Below are 20,208 nucleotides of genomic sequence, written 5' to 3'. Positions count from 1 at the left end.
CAGAGGGGTAACATCTGCCATAGTTACATAGTTAGGAAGTATGGGAACCATGGATAGCTCACGGGCTTTGGGATAAGGAATATCTGAGAATCTGACCTCAAACACTTAACTTGCTTTGACACCCTGGGCAAGTCTTGTAATACAATTCAGTAAGCATTTATCACCTGCTGTATACCAGGCACTCTGCTGTGTGCTAGGCTTCAGGTTCCTCCTCTGCAAAATGGGGCTGATAATCATACCTACTTCACAGGGATGTTGTGATAATCTAATGAGATACTATTTATAAAGTACTTCGCCATCCTTAAAGTGTGATATGCATGTGATCTATAACATTAATGTCATATTTGGATTTCAGCAAAGATTTTGACAAAGTTTCTCCTTTCCTTCTGAACAAAGTTAAATGCTATGTTTTCGATGCGAGGTAGTACATCTAAGTGCATTTGGAAACCGATTGAATGACTGGACCTCCCATGTAGTGATAAATGGATTGGTGCCAGTGTAGAGGTCTCTAGTGCAGTTTGAAAGGCCTCTGCCCTTGACCCTGTCCTGTTGAACATTTTTTGTCAGTGCCTTAGAGCAAGGGTTAGAGGGCATGCTAATTAGATTGGTGGAAGACACACAACTGAGAAAGATAGGATAGGATCCATATCAGTCACAGATGTGACACTGATCCAAGTAAAGAGAAGTTCATGTAATCCTAGGCCTATCAGTAGAGACTCCAAGTACAGAATTGGAGGGGGCGGATAGTCCTGTTGTCTTCTGCCCTGGTCAGACCACATCTGAACCATCATGTTCACTTCTGGACACAACTTCTGTTCTTTAGGAAGAACATGGATTGAGATTACCCAGAGGAGGGTGAGAAATTGGAGGGGATGCCGTGAAGAAAATGGAATGTTTCACATAGAGAAGAATAGGTATCGGAAGAAGCATAGTATAGCTGTCTTCAGGTATTTAAAGGGCTATCTTGTTGAGGGAGGAGTTATGTTGTTTTTCTTGGCTTCAGGGGACCCAACTAAGGGCAGAAATTAGAGAGGCAAATTTGAGCTTGGTGTAAGGGAAAACTTGCTAACAGTGAGAGCTCTCTAAAAGCAGAATGCACTGCCTGAGGAGGTAACAGATTCTCATTTGCTAGAGGTCTTTGGGCAAAAACTTGAATGGCCACATCAATCGGTGGTGCGGGAGAACAGGAGATGCTGAAAGGGGCTTCAGGGACCACTTAGTCCAGTCCTCTCATTTTACAGATCAGGAAACTGAGGCCCTGGAAGCTCGAGGGACTTGCTCCAGGTCACACAGATAGTAAACATCAGAGGTGGAATTGGAATCCAGGTCCCCTGACTCCAGAGGCAGCTCTCTTTCCACCAGCCTTTGGAGTCCAACCCATGGCTTCAAAACTAGGTCGTGCCAACCTTATTTCTTTTATTGACAATGTTAATACACATATATAATGATAGTAACTATTTTACCTTAGGGTGATATTGTGCATATATTAGTGTCTAGACCACAGCAAAACATTTGCTCAAGTATCTTATGCCTCCTTATGAACAAGATGGAGAGATGTGAGCTAGACTTTTGAGTGGATTCAGAAAGGCTTTAATGAGGAGACACAGAATGGTCTTAATGGTTTGATTTTATCTTGAGGGAAGTCATTAGGAGAGGGCCTCAGGGATCTTCCTTTGGCCCCATATTTAACATTTTTATTAGTAACTTGGATGAAGGTATAGACAAAATGCTTGTCAAATTTAGATGACACAAAGCTAAAAGACATAGCAAACATGGGTGTGGTCAGGAGCCAAAAAAGAACTTGATAGTCTGGAACAACAATCTGATTCTAATATGATGACATTTAACAGACTTTTATATGGCCCACTACACAGATGGAGAATGTGTGGTTAGAAAGGAGTGAAAATGGATAAATATAAATATAATTACATTGAGTTGGGATGTACATGTAAGAAATACCAAGATCTGGGGGGTTAGGGCACTATAAGCTCAATCTAGATCAATAGGGTGTTAGAGTGGCCAAAAAAAATGCCCGCATCCTAGAATACAGAGAGGGGGATTGGGTCCAGAATGAGAGTGTCAATGGGCTTCCTGCAGTCTTGGCCCTCAGCACTACATTTTAGAAAGGACATTGGCATCATCAGGGAGGGTTGCTAGGACAGGATGGGGACTGGACCTCACAGCATATGAGGAGTGGTTGAAGAACCTGGAACAGAGAAGACGAATGAGGAAATAGGCCTTTGTGCAAGGTTTCCCCCATCCTGGTTTGTTCCCACCTTTGGTTCTTGGAATTCCTAATTTACTTCAGAGCTCAGTTCACTGTCTGCATGAACCATCTCCTGATTTCCCAGCTGCTTGTGTCACATACCCCCACATTACTTTGTGTTTTGCACATACTTATATATGTGCACATTATCTCCCCCCTCTTTGAGGGCAGAGCCCCCATTTTTCATTTTTGTCTTTCTCCCCCCAGCACCTAGGCACAGGCTCTTAATCAATGCTTGTTGGCAACTGATTGATTGCTAGACGAGATGGCTGACATGTCAGAAAGTGGACTTGTTGAACAAAGAGCAGGGAGTGTGGATGCTGCTGAGAGGCAGCTTTCATCTCTGTGTTTCCTCTCACTTGAAGTCTTGAGATCCTACAACTGGAAAGGATTCGAGAGATTATCAAGTCCAGCCCCATCATTTTGCAGAGGTAAAGTGGCCTATCCTATGTTAGAGTCACAGAGTTCTCAGACCCCTGATACTTGTGTGACCCTGGACAAGTCACTTACCCTCTCTCAGCCTAGGCTTCCTCATCTATAAAATAGAGACAGTAATAGGGCCTGCCTCACACAATTGTGAGAAACCGGTGGGATTGATACAAGTAAAGCACTTTGTAAACCCATAATTAGTAGTATTAATCATTTCCCAGAATTTATTATTAAGTGCCTTCCATGTGCCAGGTTTTTTGCAGGGGAGGATATAATATTCAAGTTCTTGCTCTCAAGAAGTTTACATTCTTTTCAGATGAGCCAGTCCAGGGTAGCTGTAAGATAAATAACACAAAAATTTGAGAGACGCTCACCCCTGGGAAAGACTGCTTGAATGAGATAACACTTGAACTGAGCCTTGAAAGGGGATAAGGGTTCCTTGAGGGTGAAGTGAAGAGGGAGAGCACTCCATGCAGGGGATACAGCTTGTGCACAGCCAAGGAGGCAGGAGATGTGGGCCGGTTTAACTGGAAGTAATGTGTAGCCATACTGGCTGAAGATAGGCTGGTGTTGAGTTGTAAAGGGTTTGACTTGTCAAATAAAGTTTCTATTTTTAGCCTAAATGCAATTGGGGAGCCACTGGGGCTTCTTGGAATGAGTAACATGATCAGAGCTGTCGTGTGGAGGGTGGGTTGAGGAGGGCAGAGACTATTCAGGGAGACCAATGCAGAAGCTGTTGTAGTAGTCTAGGTGAGAGGCTGATTGTGGGGTGAGAAGAGGGTGATGCCAGAGACTTCAATGGAATGGGCTGGACAAGACTGAGAATAAGTACACAGGTAGTCCCCTCAAAGTCTTAATTTTATTATTTCTGTCACTAATGTTTTCAGGTGTGATTTGACAATGAAAGCAGTTGATTTAATGGTCATTTCTGTGTTCAGACATTTTCTTTGGCTATAAATTTGTTGATGATGTAATCTAAAGTTGAATATGAGAAAACTTTTGATTTGAGAAATTATTAATCTGTTTTTTATTTTGTAGCTGTTTTTAGAATGTTAATTTTGTGAAATGGATTACTTAATTTTTTCAATGGAAATTTTATCACTATTCCTTGGCATGGTTCTGCTGTTTTTATTGAATATTTAAATTACAGCATTACTTTGTTACGAAATGAATATATTAGTACATGTACTGAAATTTCTTCTACCTACCACCCACTAATAAATGTGGAATTTTGAAATTCTTAGTATTTAATGTGGGTTTCTAAACAATAGTTGCAGTCATTTCAATAAATACTTTTTGTGGTTTTTGAAATCATTGGAATGTTTATACAGTTATTCTGTTGACAGTTTTGTTTTTAATAAGACTTTTTTTTAAAAAGTACTTTGGAGCCTTTTGACAAAGCTATAGGATCATTTGTAGGGAACGTGTAATTAGGACACCCTGGATCTCTCTTGGGGTAGGTAGTCTTTGGAGAGGCATCTCAGCCTAATGGAGGGAGCACAGGTAGGCCTCAAAGACTGGAAGACCCAGATTCCTATTCCCCTCCAGACCTCTCCTGGCTGTGTGACCCTTGGCGAGTTCCTTAGTGTCTCTGAGCTGGACTGTGGTTGTGAGTCGTGCTTCCTACGTCATGGCCACAACCTGCTTGAGAAGAGGTTCTTGTTTTTAACAGGGTTAACATTTAGTAGACTAAAAGTTCTAAATTAAAGTAACAGCTCACGTGGATGATGATATGCAATTCTTACATACATCTAAGAACACATCTTTCAGTCTATAGTACTGGAAAGATTCAACAAAAATCACTGGGGAATGATTGCCTAGTGGTAATAGACGGAGACTAGATAGCCAGTATTGAATTTGCTTTTTAGATTTTTACTTATTTTTACATTTATAGCGCTTTCCTCACAACTACTTTGTGAGATAGGTAGTTGAAAATATTATTCCCACTTTACAGATGAGAAAACTAAGGTTCTAGTTTTTAAGCTTGCAGTTAGTATAGGATGGTAGGGTAGAACCTGTAGACTAGCATCATTAGGATCTGGAAGAGACCTTAGAAATCATCTTCCTAGTCCATCTTCCTGTCAAAAGCCAGGATCCCATCTTCAGCATGATTGTCGGCCAACCTTGCTTGAATATGTCCAGTGATTGGAAACTTAAACTTTTTCCTCAAAGTTCATTCAATTTTTGCACAGATCTAATTACTTAGAGTATTTTCCATTGAGCCATTAACTGCCTCCTTTTAATTTCCATTCTACTGATCCTAGTTCTCTTCTCTACATGAAAACCTTTCCCATACTGGGAGACTTGGCCTCTCAGCACTAAATTCCCTCTTTCTCAGACTGTCTCCAGGTCTTTCTTCTGATATTCCCTACGTGACCTAAGTTGAAACCTATTGTTCTGCTCTAGGTTTCTAAAATAGGGCACCCCAAAATTGAACACATAGCTCTAGGTATGGCTTCCTAGTCACAATACATTGGGAATATTGTCTCCCTTATAGATCTGGACAGTATACTTCTGTTAATACAGTCTGAGTTAGCACTGTTCATTTGATAGTCTCATTGCACTGTTTTGATCAAATACAACTCCCATTTCTTTTATTCATGAACTGTGCCTACACCAGATTGCCCTCCCCCTTTACCACAGAAATGGAGGACTTTTCATTTACGCATTACATTTCATCCTCCCCTCCTAGCATCATGTAGAATCTTCATTCTGTCATCCAACATGTTAGCCAGCTCTTCCAGCATTGTGGTTTCATGCTTCCATCCAACTCTGATAAAAATATTGAAAAGACAGGACCAAGTAGTACCACCACACTGTAGATTTCCCTCTATATTAGCAGCAGTCGTTATACAGCTTTGGGATACAGTTCAGTTAGTGATTTAGTTACCCCACACCTAGTGTGCTTTCCACTAGGCTATACCATCTCTCCTCTTGTACTTCACTCCATTTGTTCAGTTGATCAAAACATCTAACTACATACACTTTGCTAGTTTTGGCTTCCTTCCAAAGCTGGTTTTTAAAACAGCCTGGGACTTTCTCAACAACTTCCGCTCCTTTGTCTTTAGGAATAGGATATCTTGGCCTCGCATTCAGTGCAGATTAGTGCTTTTCTGAGCTTTAGGGCAATAAAATTTAGAAAATTTTCTAATACCCGCAATATTAACAGTCTTTATAAATGTTCCTGATTAATCAGACTATGCCATACAGGATGTTTGAAAAAATACTTCTTCTAATACATTTTAAGTTATAAATGTAATTCTGCTTGGCAAAACTGGAAAACTCAGTAAGGCCCCCCAAAAATGGTTGTGATATAGCCATTTGCAGGAACGTACTGGGCCTTCCTTATTGAAAAGAGTTTGGCAGTTCTACATCAGGCTAGAGGGACAAAACAACTTTCTTTAAAAAAAAAAAAAAGATCAAAGCAATTAGATCTTTTTTTCTTTAATTGTTCAAATACTTCTGATTTTTTAAGAAGGGAGGAAATAGTTTTAAGTATGAAAATTCTAAAGTTCAAGTATCTCATCCTGCAAGAAAGAATATAACTTCTAGTTGTATGGAGTAGGTCACAGGCCAGCAAAAGGCATGGGTGTGGTCCCTGGTGACCTGTGAGCCTCAGGTCATTTTCTTACCAGTATCCTAAATACTTGATACCCTATGACCTGTGAGCTTCAGGTCATTTTCTTACCAGCATCCTAAATACTTGATACCCTAGTCTTGAGTTGTTTAGAATATGAGTAACTGTTAGTGATATCACTGACATCACCTTTGTGATTGTAAGACTATATTTTTAAAATATACATTTAGTAATGAGCTTTAAAAAAAACTGTCTTGACTTTTAAAAGTCAGTTCCTTGTGTTCTTGGATTCATTCTGGTTATTAAAGTGATAACCCAGTTAAGTAGTCACTCCTATAGGTTTAGAAAGATTTTCAGGAGGACATCTAAATTATGAAAGCTTTAGGCCACTGAAAAAGCTGGAAAAGCTTGATTTTCTTTGCTTATACAAGCAAAGTGGAAGTAGGAAGAGGTACAGGAATCTGAAAGAAGTGCTAGATTTGGAGTGAATATGGGGTCCAGCCCCATCCTTGCCAAAGATCTTAACCGCTTAAGGCCTCAGTTTCCTTATCTGTTTATTAAAACAAAACAAAAGCAAAAACAAAACCCTCCTGTATTATAAGGATCAAATGAGATAATTTTATAAGTACTTTGTAAACTAGTTAGCACTATATACATGTCAAGCGTGCTATCCTATTTCTTACTTGTGTAAGACCACATTTTACACGTGAAAATAAAATGAGCAAAAAACATTTCAAGGAAAATATCTAGGATTCAGCTCATTTTGAAGAAAGCCTGTTGGTTTCAGTGATACTATATTTGGTCCTCTAAGTACAGCATGCTCCAAATGTAACTGTGATTAAACCATTGAATTAGAAGATGGTTCATCTCTCACTGATTTCGCAAATGCCTGCTTCACTTAGCTTTGGCAAGTATGAGTTTTTAGCTTTCTGGTGAACCTGAGGAATTCATCTGAAAATGGCAAACATAAATCATTGGTTTTAAAGAGATGGTAGATTTATTTAAGTCAAATCCATTCCAGTTTTGTGTATATGTCATTCTAATTCTGAAGAACTACTGAACACTGAAAATAAAAACATTTCTAGTTTTTGTTTCATAGGAAGGATTGTTTTTATTCTTATAGAGGATAAAAAAACTGAATTTCCATATATGCAGATCAAATTCAACATGTCCTAAACAAATATATGTTATCTTTCCCCCAAAACCCATCCTTCTTCCAAACTTAATGATTTCTTTCCAAAGCACTACCATCCTTCCAATTTCCCAGTTTCGCAGCCTCTGCGTTACCTTTGACTCAATTCTTTCTAAAATACCCAGACCCATAGATCCATAATATCCATCCATACCCAAATATCCGTATGTTCCACAACTTGCCATATCTTGCTATTTCTATCTACCATATTTCTCAGGTTTGTCAGGTCAGCCAGGCTCTAAAGTCTGACCCCTTGAATTGGACCCATTGAGGCAGGGATAGCTCTACCCCCACTGCCCCCAGGAAGAAGTTTCTGGAGACCTTCACCGCTTACCCCAAAGATTTTGAGTCCCATTTGTTTGAAGTGGGAATGATGGACCTGGATCCCTAAAAGGAAAAGATCATGTCTTTGAAGACAGTCCAGTCCCTGAATTTTCCATTACATTTCAGCAGCCCAGATCACTGGTGCTTCTATCCAAGGCTCTTGGTCCACCTAGATCACCTGATTAGCTTACTTGATGTTCCTTTCACTGCTCACTTGGCCCACCCTAGACTCCCGTGCATGTACCACCATTCCTTAATCCCATCAAGATCACCTAATAAGCCTACTTGATAGTCCTGCCACTGCTGCACCTGGCCCACCCCAGACTGCTTGCCACTCCTTAACCCCATCCAGATCCTTCACTGTCCCCTTTAGTGTATAAGCATCACCTCCATTAAGTTGCAGGTTCACTAGGAACCCTGCCCACTTCTATTGGCATTACTATAAACCTTGCCACTTGACTGGAAGACAGTTTGAGTATGTGAATGCATTCCAAGGGATGCTGCCCTGAACCCTGATATTTCAGAGTTCCCAGCAACCCCAAACCTTGTCATCACTACTCATGCAATCACAGCTTTAGTCCAGGTCCTCATTACCTCTCCCCTGGACTCTTGCAGTGGCCTCCTACTTATTCTCCCTGCCTTAAGTCTTTCCCCACTCTGGTCTAGCCTCCACACAGCAACCACAATGATTTTCCTTAAGTGTAGGTCCCAACATTGTCCCTACTCAACAAACACCATTGGTCCTTTTGCCTTTAGGATCAAATATAAACATTCTGTTTGACTTTTAAAGCCTGTATAAACAGGCCCCAATCTATGCTTCCAGCCTCATTATATATTACTGTCCTTCTTGCAGTCTTTAAGCTAAACTGGCCTTCTAGCTCACACTTGATACTCCCATCTATCTGTGTACCTTTGTGTTGGTCTTCCCTTGTGTCTCCTAACCTCCATCTTGTAGAATCTCTTCCTTCTAGACTGGGCTCAAGCATTACCTTCAACCAAAGCTCTCCCTGACCTCCCCCCAACTCTTAATGCCCTCTCTCCCCCTTACCTAATGAGAGAGAGAGAGAGAGAGAGAGAGAGAGAGAGAGAGAGAGAGCGTGTGCCCAGTGAGGACATGAGCTTTCATTTTGGTTTTCCTATCCCCCTCCCCTTGCACTGTGCCTGTCACATATCAGGGGCCTAATAAATGCTGCTTGATTGATTGATTACATAAAGGTAACTTTTACGTATGTGTACTTCACAGAAACGTCAAATGCGAACGAAACACCACCCTTACTGGATTTTGAATTTCATTCACCATGGGACAGCAAATTTCCGATCAGACGCAAATGGTGATAAACAAGTTGCCTGAAAAAGTTACCAAACACATCTCTCTGTTTCGAGAAAGTGGTTCTCTTACCTATGAGGAATTTCTGGGGAGAGTAGCTGAACTGAATGATGTGTAAGATTCCATTTTTTTATTTGGTTTTCCTCTTAGTATTTATGCTCCCGTGTAATGGCTATATGATAGATCATCCAAGATGCTCTTTTCTGAAGACCAAAAGCATTGTTTAATTGCAACATGTTTAATATCATTAATTAATAAATGTGATGTAATGTGCAAAACACTCTACCTAGTGATGGAAGAAAAATTCAGTGAGATCTGGGAAAGCTGTGGCATGTGGGAGAAAGGGCATTGATAATAATCTAGAGCTAGAAAGGATTGTAGAGGTGAGTCATGGAGTCCAAGCCCTGACGTGAGGCCCAGAGGGGTTGTGGGACTTGTCCTAAGATCCCACAGCCCATCAGTGGTAGTGCTAGGCTTCCCTTGGCTCCATACCCAGCATACTGCCCTGCACTGGATAGGGTCCCCGGGACCTGGGGAAGCACTTAACCTCCTGGGCCTTGGCAGCTTCTGCTTAGAAACCAGGGCTTGGGGTTGGATTATTGGGTTACAGTGTCTCTTCTGGCTCCAGATCCTATAAACTTAATTAGTTCATTAGGTGGCATAGGAGGTGCTGCCTCAACTCACAAAGAACTTGAAGAAATTGAAATAGACCATGTGTATATGAATAGACTTGAAATAGATTTTGTATGCAAGCATATCAATATATGCAAATTAGTATTAGCATAAACTGACTTGTATTGGTTGAGTTTCTTAATTAAGAGTTTCCCTATTCCAACAAAATCATAAGTCTGATTTTAAAAATAAAGAATAGGGGGCAGCTAGGTGGCTCAGTGAATAGAGCACCAGCCCTGGAGTCAGGAGGACCTGAGTTCAATTGCAGCCTCAGACACTTGACATTTACTAGCTGTGTGACCTTGGGCAAGTCACTTAACCCCAATTGCCCTGCCTTTCTCTCTCCAAAGGAAAAATAAAAATAAAAACAAAGAATAAACGTAGTACCAAATACAAATACCAAAGGAGTAGCAGCTAGTTAGTGCAAAAGCCCACAAAGAGGCCTCTGTGCATTAACCAACTCAGCTGGTTCTGCCAGATCCCCATACATATACATTTGTTTGCTGGCTTGCCACTTTGGTAGATATGCTTTAAGAAATATCGGTAAGGGGCAGCTAAGTGGCATAGTAGATAGAGCACTGCCCCTAGAGTCAGGAGGACTTGAGTTCAAATTCAACCTCAGACACTTGACATGTACTAGCTGTATGACCCCGGGTGAGTCATTATCTGATTACCTCTCACCAAAAAAAAAAAAAAATCAATAAAATAAGACCTGACGTCATAATTTCCATATAAATTATTTTCTAGCTAACAGAAATTATTCCTTTTAAACACCAAATTCTTTTTGGGTGGAAAATCTTCCTAAAATAAGTAATAGTCTTCCATGCTTTTTAAAAGGAGGGTATTCTGAACATGAGGTGTCATGATTATGAATGTCAAATGTATTGACCTTCAGGAGCTATTGAGGTTTTCAAGACTATTAACCTATATGCTAGATGGCCCTAGACTGAATTTTACCATTTTTCTCTTCTCAAGCATGTAGGTGCTATCAGCTGACCCACATTGCTGTAATTGTTCCTTGTTCATGCCTCTACCAGAACCTGACTTTTAAATTTGCTGCATCTCATCCTCTATGACACAGAAAAATAGCTAAGTTTCATGGAATTGTGCCTAAAATGGAGAGGTGATCTGGGGGCCTCTCCCATGCGTCAAGTTTGGGATTAACATCCCTTTTGACTGCTTAGAACTCCCCCTACTCCACCTTTTTTGCCTTCCTTTCCCATGTCTTGCCTATTTCCTGTATAGTTGAGGTTGCCAGATAGTAAATTCCTTTGCAAATGTAGGCATATTTATCAGATATAAAGAAAGAATACTTTAGAAATCAAACTCTCTAAGGAGGCTACTTTTAAGTCCCAAAGACCTTTAAGCTTTAATTTTTATGTTGTCCAAAGTAGTGGTAATTAGAGCACTTCACAAGAGTCTGGGAATTTTCCACGAATTGGAATGTCTTTTTATCTACAATGCTTAAAGAAAAGGCCTCCCAAAGGGTGTATCCTGCTTGCTGAAAGTAATCCATTATAGGTGCAGTCTTTTAGAACCTTAGAAGGGATATATGTAAATCCCTTCCGGTGTGTAGAAAGCCTTGCCCTTGGGGCACAAAGGAAAAAAAAGACAAAATAAGTGGTATATAGTCTTCTGGAAATGTTCATCAGCTGAACTGACTGCTTATGATGTGGGTGACATCCACTGAGAAGTGGCTTGGTTTTCTGGAGCAGAGGAAGGCTGGTCACATAAAGCCCATTTCCAAGGTTGTCTAAGGACTGACTGTAAGGTTAAACCAATGAAGGCAACTCTAGCTGGATGCCAGGCCAGCCTTCTTTTCCACTGACAGGCTATGTTACCTGGGCCTGGCTCCTTACTTTTGATGGCCTCATTTCTCTTGTCTGTGAGGTACTTAAGAATGCCACCGACTATGTGATGCCTAGGGATTGCTAAAGAGTAGATGAAATTGTGGAGGGCCTTTCAGGGTATTTCTTTTTGTAAGTAAGTACTTTTTAGGTTAAGACCTGCCCTTTCAGTTGGTGCTGGAGGCATATTCAGCCTCATAATAAAAGTCTTATACTTTTCACTTCTCACTGTAGGGCATCCTAGTACAGTGGATGGAGAATTGGCCTTGAAGCCAGACAGACTCAGGTTCAAGTCCCATCTAGGACCCATCCTGACTATGTGACCCTGGGCAAGTCACATAACCTCTCAGTGCTCTGGGAAGTTTCTTAAGACCATAAGTTGCTGGCCTGTATTAGTGGTTTTCTTATTGGAGAATTTCATGTACCAGTGAAATCACAGCTCCAGTCTCTGTCTCATCCCCTGTTTGCACGTTAAAGTACCATAACCAGCAGAGATGGGCATAGTTTTAAAAAGCTGCTCCAAATGAGTTTGTTTTGCTGGCTCTAACCTCTAGTAAGGATACAAACGAACTGAAAAAGCCAAGGCAGGTCCTGGCTCCTTCTGGGTGTGATGAAGTCAGAGGTTTGGGTTGGGGTTTCTTGGCTTTGTTGGAAACACTGCTCAAGGCTGAGGGGGAGGAAGTACATTTTCTCAACTGAAAGCAGTATGTACAACCTGGGAATGTGAAGAGTTAAACTTTTTGGTTGTTTTTTAAAAGTCATATTTGAACTTCTTGAGCTTTTAAAGTCTTTACTAGAATAGCTGTAGGCGATTTTTAAAGTGGAGCACCTCCACTGCTCAGTGAGCACCAGGGGCTCCCTGTTTTCTCTGGATCTAAGATAAAAGTCTTTCCCTTCCCCCCTTTCTAGTCTTCACACTTGACTCTCCTCTGCAGGCCTTATGATCCAGCTGCACTAGGCTCCTTGCAGGGCCTCCAGTGCTACATTCATCTCCCCTCCTCGTGCCTTTGCATGGGGGCTGCCCCCTTGCCAGAATTGTTCTGCCCCCTCACCCCTACTTTGAGGTTTCCATGGCTTCCTTCACCATTCAGATCCAAGCCCACCTTTGGCAGGAGGCCTTATCTCTGCAAAGGACCTGCAAAGGTTTGCAGCTGGTCCCCTTAGCTGATTGTGTCTTCCCTTCTAGTTACCCTGTAATACGTCTTGTTATTTTCATGCCGCCTCTTTGAGGGCAAGAACTAGCATGCCTCCCTCTATCTCCCCAGTACTTAGCACAGTGCCTGACTTACAGCAAACACTCAGTAAGTGCTTATAAATGGACTGATGGATTTTAAAAAACAATCAGGGTTAGGTACAATTAAAAAGAATTTACAGAAGTTATTCCCCTTTGCATTTTGATAGCAAAATTCTTTCTTTTCAGAACTGCAAAAGTAGCTTCTGGCCAAGAAAAGCACCTTCTGTTCGAGGTACAGCCAGGATCGGATTCCTCTGCCTTGTGGAAGGTGCTCGTACGAGTGGTATGTACCAAGGTGAGAGTAACTTTAAAGCAGGCTTACAGAGTACAGTTTGGGCTGCTATTAAGGCCATTCCAGTTCATTACTTGGGCATTTTTCATACTGTACCAACAGAACTTGCGCCAATGCCTTGGTGGTACATCAAGGACCTCATTGTCCTTCCATAGTACTTTAGGCTTGGCTTCCTTTTCTTTGCTTGAATCCCCAAATGTAATCATTCTAGTAGGTAAAAAACTGACTCCAAAACTTTACTTAAACTAAATTATTTACCGTTTCTTAATTTTACCATATTTAAATCCTTAAACTAAATCATTATCTGCCTCCCCTGGCTTAGTCATTGTTAAATTGCCTTCATAAGGCACCTCTGCCAAAAAAGACTCTTTAATCCCAGCATTTGCAAAAAAAAAATCTAGGTAGTCTTGTTATCTTCCACAGGGAGGTAAGATTAGGAGGTTTTCTCTCAAAAGACGGATTATAGTGAACATTCAAACAACATGCCATGTATTTTTAATATGTTGGTCCCTGTAAAAGTTTAAATGCAAGAAACTTGCTTTGGGTAATTTAATCTGAATTGAAAAGCTTTATCCAATTCCCTATTTCAGCCTCAGTAATAATAAACTTTAGAGAAGACCTCAAAGGACAAAGATGAAGGAGTGGTGGTGATTCCTAACTTGGGCAGATGCCCATAGCTAGGAACCCTATTCATTCCTAACTGACAAGGGTATAATCTTAATTGCAACTGTCAGAAATTTATCTGGCATCTTGACAGTGCTGTCGCCGTGATGTCTGTTGAGGAGCAGCTGACCTTTGCAGCATTAGGTTCACGATGTGATCACTGCTTACAATTACATTAGGGAATGTGCAGAACACAATTTAATGCCTTTCAGCTGGATTTGTCCATGTGGAAAATTGGATTGGCTGATGAGGAAAGTCCAGCGTTTTGAGGAAAAAATACTGTTTGACAGTATTATTATTTATTGTTGTTTATCAGCCCAGGTACCATTATGACTTCGTGGACTATGAAGATGTTACAAGCCCTGGTAACAGACTTGCTAACAGGACTCAAAATAGCTTACAAGTTTATCCCAGAACACATTATTGTCTCCTAAACACTAGTATTTTACACCAACTATTTTTTCCCCTTTTTTGGTCTCTGATGGATTCAGGTATTGAGGTTTTTAAATTCATAAAGAATTCATGATTTATGTGTAGCATCCAGAATGATTGTGGCCCTTTCTGGCCATTGCGGATATTTTTTTGGCAAAGAAATGAGACAGAGAAGACATCACTCTAAAAGCACACTTAAGGTCAGCATACAACTCTCCTTCTCCAGAGAACTTTTACTCTGCATTCAAGACTTGTTGAGAGTCTCTTTGGAAGCATATAGAGGTGAATTTTTAGGACACTGTAATGCTAGTTTCTAAGTTCATTCATTTCATACATACCTTCATTCTAGGGCATGTGCGTTGTTCAGAGAGAACTAGCTCCTCCGATGTGAGGGCTTGCTGAGTCCTCTTCAGGACTGCTTATCCATCTTTGGTGTCCACCTGTCATTCAGCTGTGGCTCCAAGAAGCTGTAGCATGTTCAGTGGCCACACCTTGCTAAAACAGATAGTTTTACCCTCAGCCAGGTTGAGGGTAGCAGACAGGCCTTGAATTTGTCCTTGAGTTAGGCGGGGTGTCTACCCCAAACAAGTGAAGACTTCCCCTGCGGAATAAGTGGGTGAGAACTGTTTGTTCCAGCGGCCACGAGGGCAGGTGAAGCAAGCGCTGTGAAGCCCTCAGAGTCGGTCAGGCACAGAAAATGCCACGGTCTTCCACTGCGTCCTGGGCCGTCACCAATATTCCTGACTTTTGTTTTGCCACTGGACTTTGATGACTCTGGAAGAGAGAGTGAGGCTAACAGCTTGGTGCAGCCTTACCTCCCTTACATCCAGTTCATAGGCAAGTCAAGATATCACCCTGTGATGTCACAAACAACAGCTTTCCCTCCAAGCAGTTGAATCAGGGTGAAGCCTGCCTGCAGTTGTCTCAGTTTATGCTGTCTAAAATTCCTTTCCGCTCCTGATTTTATTTCTACCAAATAAACCAAAACTTTCTACCAAAGTGAGGAAAAATGGCAATTTATGATCTCAGAACATTTTCAGCGTGAAATTTATGTCGTTTGAATACACTGCTTTTTCAGTATATGCTTCTCTTTAGCAAACACTAAAGCATATGCTCTTACGTTAGATCTTTAGTTTTAAATATAAGTAACCACTTGCTTTTGACCCCATATCCGTTATCAATACATATTTCTGCAATTAGTCAGAAGTTGGTCTTGAAAAATACATGACTAGTGAAGAAAACTGGCAGTCAAGTCTAGTGTGGGCCTTCATTTGAGTCATTCTATTGATTTGAGAGATTTCTTGTATTCCCAAATCAGGTAGAATGTATGAGAACTCACAACTTTTGTATTAACACTGGGCTTCTTAACCTGTATTGTGTCATGGACCTTTCTGGCATTTTGGAGAAACCTGTGAATCCCTTCTCAGAATGCGTAAACTAAAGTACATAAGATTACAAAGGAAACCAATTATGTTAAAATTCAGAGTGTTTAAAAACATTTTTAAAAGGTCATGGACCCCAGGTTAAGATTCCCCGATCTAATGAATGTCCCTCCTAGAAGAGGAAATGGAGACGCAGAGAGGGGAAGTTACTTGCTATAGTCGTGCATGAGTAATAGTAGAGCTGAGATCGAGTGTTGACATGGTCTTTATGTTTTTAGATTAACAAAAGCAGTGGAATTGTAGAAGCTTCAAGAATCATGAATTTGTATCAGTTTATCCAGCTTTATAAAGATATCACAAGTCAAGCAGCAGGGGTGCTGGCACAAGGCCCTACTACTTCCGAAGGAACTGCCGAAAGCTTGTCGTCGGTGTCTTCCTGTCAGGCCAGCATTTGGATGGGAAGGTATTTTCCTGCCTTGGGGCACATTGGGAAAGGGTTAAATCTCTGAAAGACTGAAAAAGACCTTTTTTCAACTGTGGCTGTTGTTTTACCTTCATTCAACAGGCATTGGTTAAGTGCCTTCTGTATGCCAGTTACTGTTAGGTGATATGGTCAAAAAGATAAAATCAAGTAGTTCCTGCCCTGAAGGAGGTGACAATGTTACTTCTGTTGTTGGTCCACCCAGATTGACAGGATATTCTGAACTAAAAATTGGGACATGTGATTTGACAAAGTGGATTCTTTTTGTAAAACCACCTTCCAGTCTGGAGTGTGTGCTCTCTATAAAAATAGCCATAGTCAGTGTCCAGAGGTTCCTTATCCTGCTCAGGGCATATCTGGTGCAAGGTGTTCGGTTCTGGGTGCCATGTTTTGAGAAGGACTTTGACAAGCTGGCACGTGTGTGAAGGAGGGCAGTCAACAGGGTAAGAAGACTGTGGAACAGAGCCTGGGCTGGGAGAAGGAACCAGGGATAATGTATGAGGGCCTTGAAGGCTCTCCACCTAATTTAAGGGTATTCCTGTGTCAGAAAAGCCCCATGTTTTGCCTGACCCCAGTGCACAAAACCAAGAGGAGCAGGAGAAGTTGTAGGGGCACATGCTTCTTAGTGTGGGGCCACACTTAGACTCTGAAGCCTTCAAGTTGTTCTGGACCAGGAGCAGGGAGCAGGTTCTTGTGGGACTAGATGACCCCTTCAGGGTCTAAGAGCCTGCTCCAGGACTCTTCTCCTTGTAGAACTAATGGGAAAAGCCCTTCAGGAAGTTACATAACAACGTGTAGCATTTTAGGGTTTGCAGCACTTTTTACATTGTCTCATTTGGTCCTCACAACAAGCCTGGGAGGTAGGTGCTGTTATCTCCATTTTACAGATGGTGAAACTCAGGCTTAGAGAGGGTAACTGTCCAAGATCACGCAGCTAAGTGTCTAAGGCTGGACTTGAATGCAGACCTTTCAGACTCCAAATCTGGTAGTCTTCATTGCTGCCTTTAATATAGTAGAAGTACTTAAGGGAGAGCATCCTTACTCATCCAAAAAGGTCCTTGGATCAGGCTTTAAAGGAGCTTGTCAGAGGACACACCTAATTGTAGGATGGTCCTTGGAAATTCTCACGGAAATGGGCAGGGAGCCAGGGCACAGAGTTGCATTGACTCCATTCCTGGGGAAATAGAATCAGCCCCAGTTTGTTTTGGCTTGTGTTTGGGTTTGGGTTGGCCAGTGCTTACATATGCAGGTCTGTTCTGGAACGGCTCGTGGAGGACAGAAACTGTTTCATGTCTTTCTTTGGCCCCAGACCCCTAGAAGGTGCTGAATAAGTACTTGGGGACTGATATCATTGATATCCTGGAGAGATGGTTACTCTTTTAAAGCTTTCTTTGCCTTCTGTCTTATGCTTCTAGGGAGAAAAAGTCTTCCCAGGTTGCCACTTGACAACTTTCCAAACTTCGGTTTGTAAATGCCTGGAAATGACTTATGTGGGCTCAGACCCACTGAGGTCCTGCCTTATTGTTGCCCAGAGGAAACCAAGGAACAGAAGTCATCACTGACAGGACCTCTTACTGCAAAGTTCAATTAACATTTCTCCTCTCATGGCTTTATTTTAGCATCTTTTATGGGTCTGTTCCTTGAGTGACTTATTTTCAAATAATACCCCTAGGGAAATTTGAACTGGGAGGCCGTGAGTAACATAGAATGTTTCCCTACAGCATGGCCCCATTCATCACATCCTGTTTACATTATAGAAGCTCACTTAGCATTAAGGTTTTGGCTCTACTAGCGTTACTGCAATGCCAGATGTATTTTAAAAACATTGTAGGCAGTGTTTAGGAAGGGCCTTATCTTTCTGGCATTTTAAAAGGGTCATTCTGTCAAAGACAGGTGTCTGCTGTGAACCACATGTGAATATTCATATTGAGTTTTTTGCTCCATTTATATTTTTTTCTTGTGACCATCAAGGGAAGTGGGTGGGGTGGGAAAAAGAATGTCTTTCTTAGTAGTAGATGAGCACTTTTGACTGCCCAGAGATATTAGTCAGTAAACATGAATTATATACCTACCATGTTCCAAGATAGTGAACTGGGTACTGAGAATTCAGAGACAAAAGAAAAACTGATATAAGACATTTGAGGGAAAAACTAATACACGAAACCTAGGCCTAAAGAGGGCCTAGAGGTTTTGCGCAGAAAACGGCTCTTGATCTTGGAGGAAACTGGGGGTCCATCTGGGAGGAGCTGACAGAGTATATTCCAGGTCTGGGGAATAGGGGGTAACCGTGTGGTGCAGGAGGTGGAGGAGCATATGAGAAACCCAAGGCCAGTTTGTCTGAGCCCTAGTGTTTGTGAAGGGTGTCGTGGGGAGGTAGCAAGGGGCCAGGTGGTGGTTTGAAAGCCAGAAGCTTTATATTTGATCCTAGAGGTAATAGGAAGCCACTGGAGTTTACTGAGTAGGGTAGGGAAGGGGGTCACATGACAAGGCTTTTCATCAGTGTGGGGAGAGCCTGGAGACAGCAAGGCCAGTTGAGAGGCTAGTGCAGCGGTGAGGGCAAAAGGCAAAAAAGGGTGGGTGTGGAGAGATGTGAGAGGTGTTGGGGAGGAAACCAATTGGGGTCAAGGATATCCTTGAGATAAGGAACCCAGATGACTGAAAAGACAGTGGTGCTTTCCCCAGAAAGCTTATTTGGAAAGGGTGGGTTTTGTAGAAAAGGTAAGGAGTTCTACCCACTGACCTCAACCTTCCATGTGGAGTGACAGCACTCCCTTCTGACCTCTATTTCTTAGGATTCCTAGCTTCCTTCTAGGCTCTGCTCTGGTTCCTTTTCCAATGCCAAGCCTTTCTTTATCTCTCCATTTTGGTTGAACTCTCTGGCAAATCTATTTACTTATCTATGTACGTATCATATCCCTCCCTCCATAGAGTATTCTCTCTGATTGTAGGCTGTGGAGTTTTTTTTTCCTTTGTGTTAGTCGTTCAGCAAACATTTATTAAATGCCTATTGTGTGGGAGGCAAGTCCCCCCAAAATGAAAGAAGCAGCCCCCTTCTCCAGGAGTTTTCTTACCCCAGTGTTGGTTGAAATTTGATCTTTGATCACTTGGTTATAATCTTACTCTTCTGTCTCATACCTGAAGGTCTTATCTTCCCAAAGAAACTAGGCTCCTTGAGGCCTGGAACCAGCACTTGGAATAGTACAGTAACATTGGTCTCAAATTTTAGTAGGAGGTCAAAGTGAAAGTGTTTTCTTCCTTGTCTCCTGTCAGGGTGGGGGTGAGGCAGGGACTGAATAAACTGATTAGGAAATAATTGGCTGGATTTTTCCTCCTCACTACACAAACGTCTAAGAAATCAACCTTTTTTAGTATTCATCTAAGGTACCAACGGCAAAATGTGCATGTCTGATTTTGTAGACAACCTGCTTTGTGTAGTGTGCCGGTGGGCAGGTAGTTTAAAATAACAGTGTAAATAGTCTAAACTTGACACATAACCAGAGGCAAGCACATCCTTGTGCCAACAGCTCTTTGTCCGTGTTACAGAGTGAAGCAGCTGACCGATGAGGAGGAATGTTGTATTTGCATGGATGGGCGAGCCGACCTCATTCTGCCCTGTGCCCACAGCTTTTGTCAGAAGTGCATTGATAAATGGTAAGAGATTAACATAACTGCTAGAGTTATTGTGACCGCTGAATGAAACAATAGATGTGAAAGCACTGTGTTCATTTGAGTTACTGAGACAGGTGAGAGATTGTAAGGACCCTTAGGGACCATTGGAAAACTGCCAGTTTTACAAATAAGGAATATCAGAGAGAAGGGTGGGGAGAGGTGGCCAAAGTTCCACAGTGGAAGAGGACAAGGAGCTTTGTTATTAATAAGTATTTTGGACCTCTTTTGTAACAATATTATGTAGTTGATAAGAGGCTTCTGGTTATTTTCACAGTCTCAACTTGAAAAATTTGACCACTGATAAGTGTAAGAGAACATTGGGGTCAGGACACCTGGCTTCTAGTCCCACTTCGGATTCTGTCTTTATGACCTTGGACAGTGACTTCTAAGTCTCAGTTCCCTTATCTGTAAGATGAAGGAG

At 41.7% G+C, this 20,208-nt stretch overlaps 1 protein-coding gene across 5 annotated transcripts in view; it reads left to right on the top strand.

Annotated features, from left to right (window-relative positions):
• RNF141 (ring finger protein 141) overlaps positions 1-20,208 on the top strand; it is a 34,062-nt gene that overhangs the window by 9,557 nt on the left and 4,297 nt on the right. For 4 of the 5 annotated variants that reach the window (XM_036765634.1, XM_036765636.1, XM_036765637.1 and 1 more), the window contains exons 2-5: positions 9,032-9,229; positions 13,055-13,163; positions 15,916-16,100; positions 19,662-19,769. In XM_036765634.1, coding sequence (XP_036621529.1) covers positions 9,087-9,229; positions 13,055-13,163; positions 15,916-16,100; positions 19,662-19,769 — 545 coding nt within the window. In that variant the 5' untranslated portion in view covers positions 9,032-9,086. Of the gene's footprint in view, positions 1-3,423; positions 3,532-9,031; positions 9,230-13,054; positions 13,164-15,915; positions 16,101-19,661; positions 19,770-20,208 lie in introns of those variants that run through there. The other variant, XM_036765632.1, reaches the window with a different exon arrangement.

This window comes from Trichosurus vulpecula, chromosome 6 (assembly GCF_011100635.1).
Source record: "Trichosurus vulpecula isolate mTriVul1 chromosome 6, mTriVul1.pri, whole genome shotgun sequence".
Classification (NCBI taxonomy): domain Eukaryota; kingdom Metazoa; phylum Chordata; class Mammalia; order Diprotodontia; family Phalangeridae; genus Trichosurus; species Trichosurus vulpecula.
This window is presented reverse-complemented; position numbering and strand designations above follow the sequence as displayed.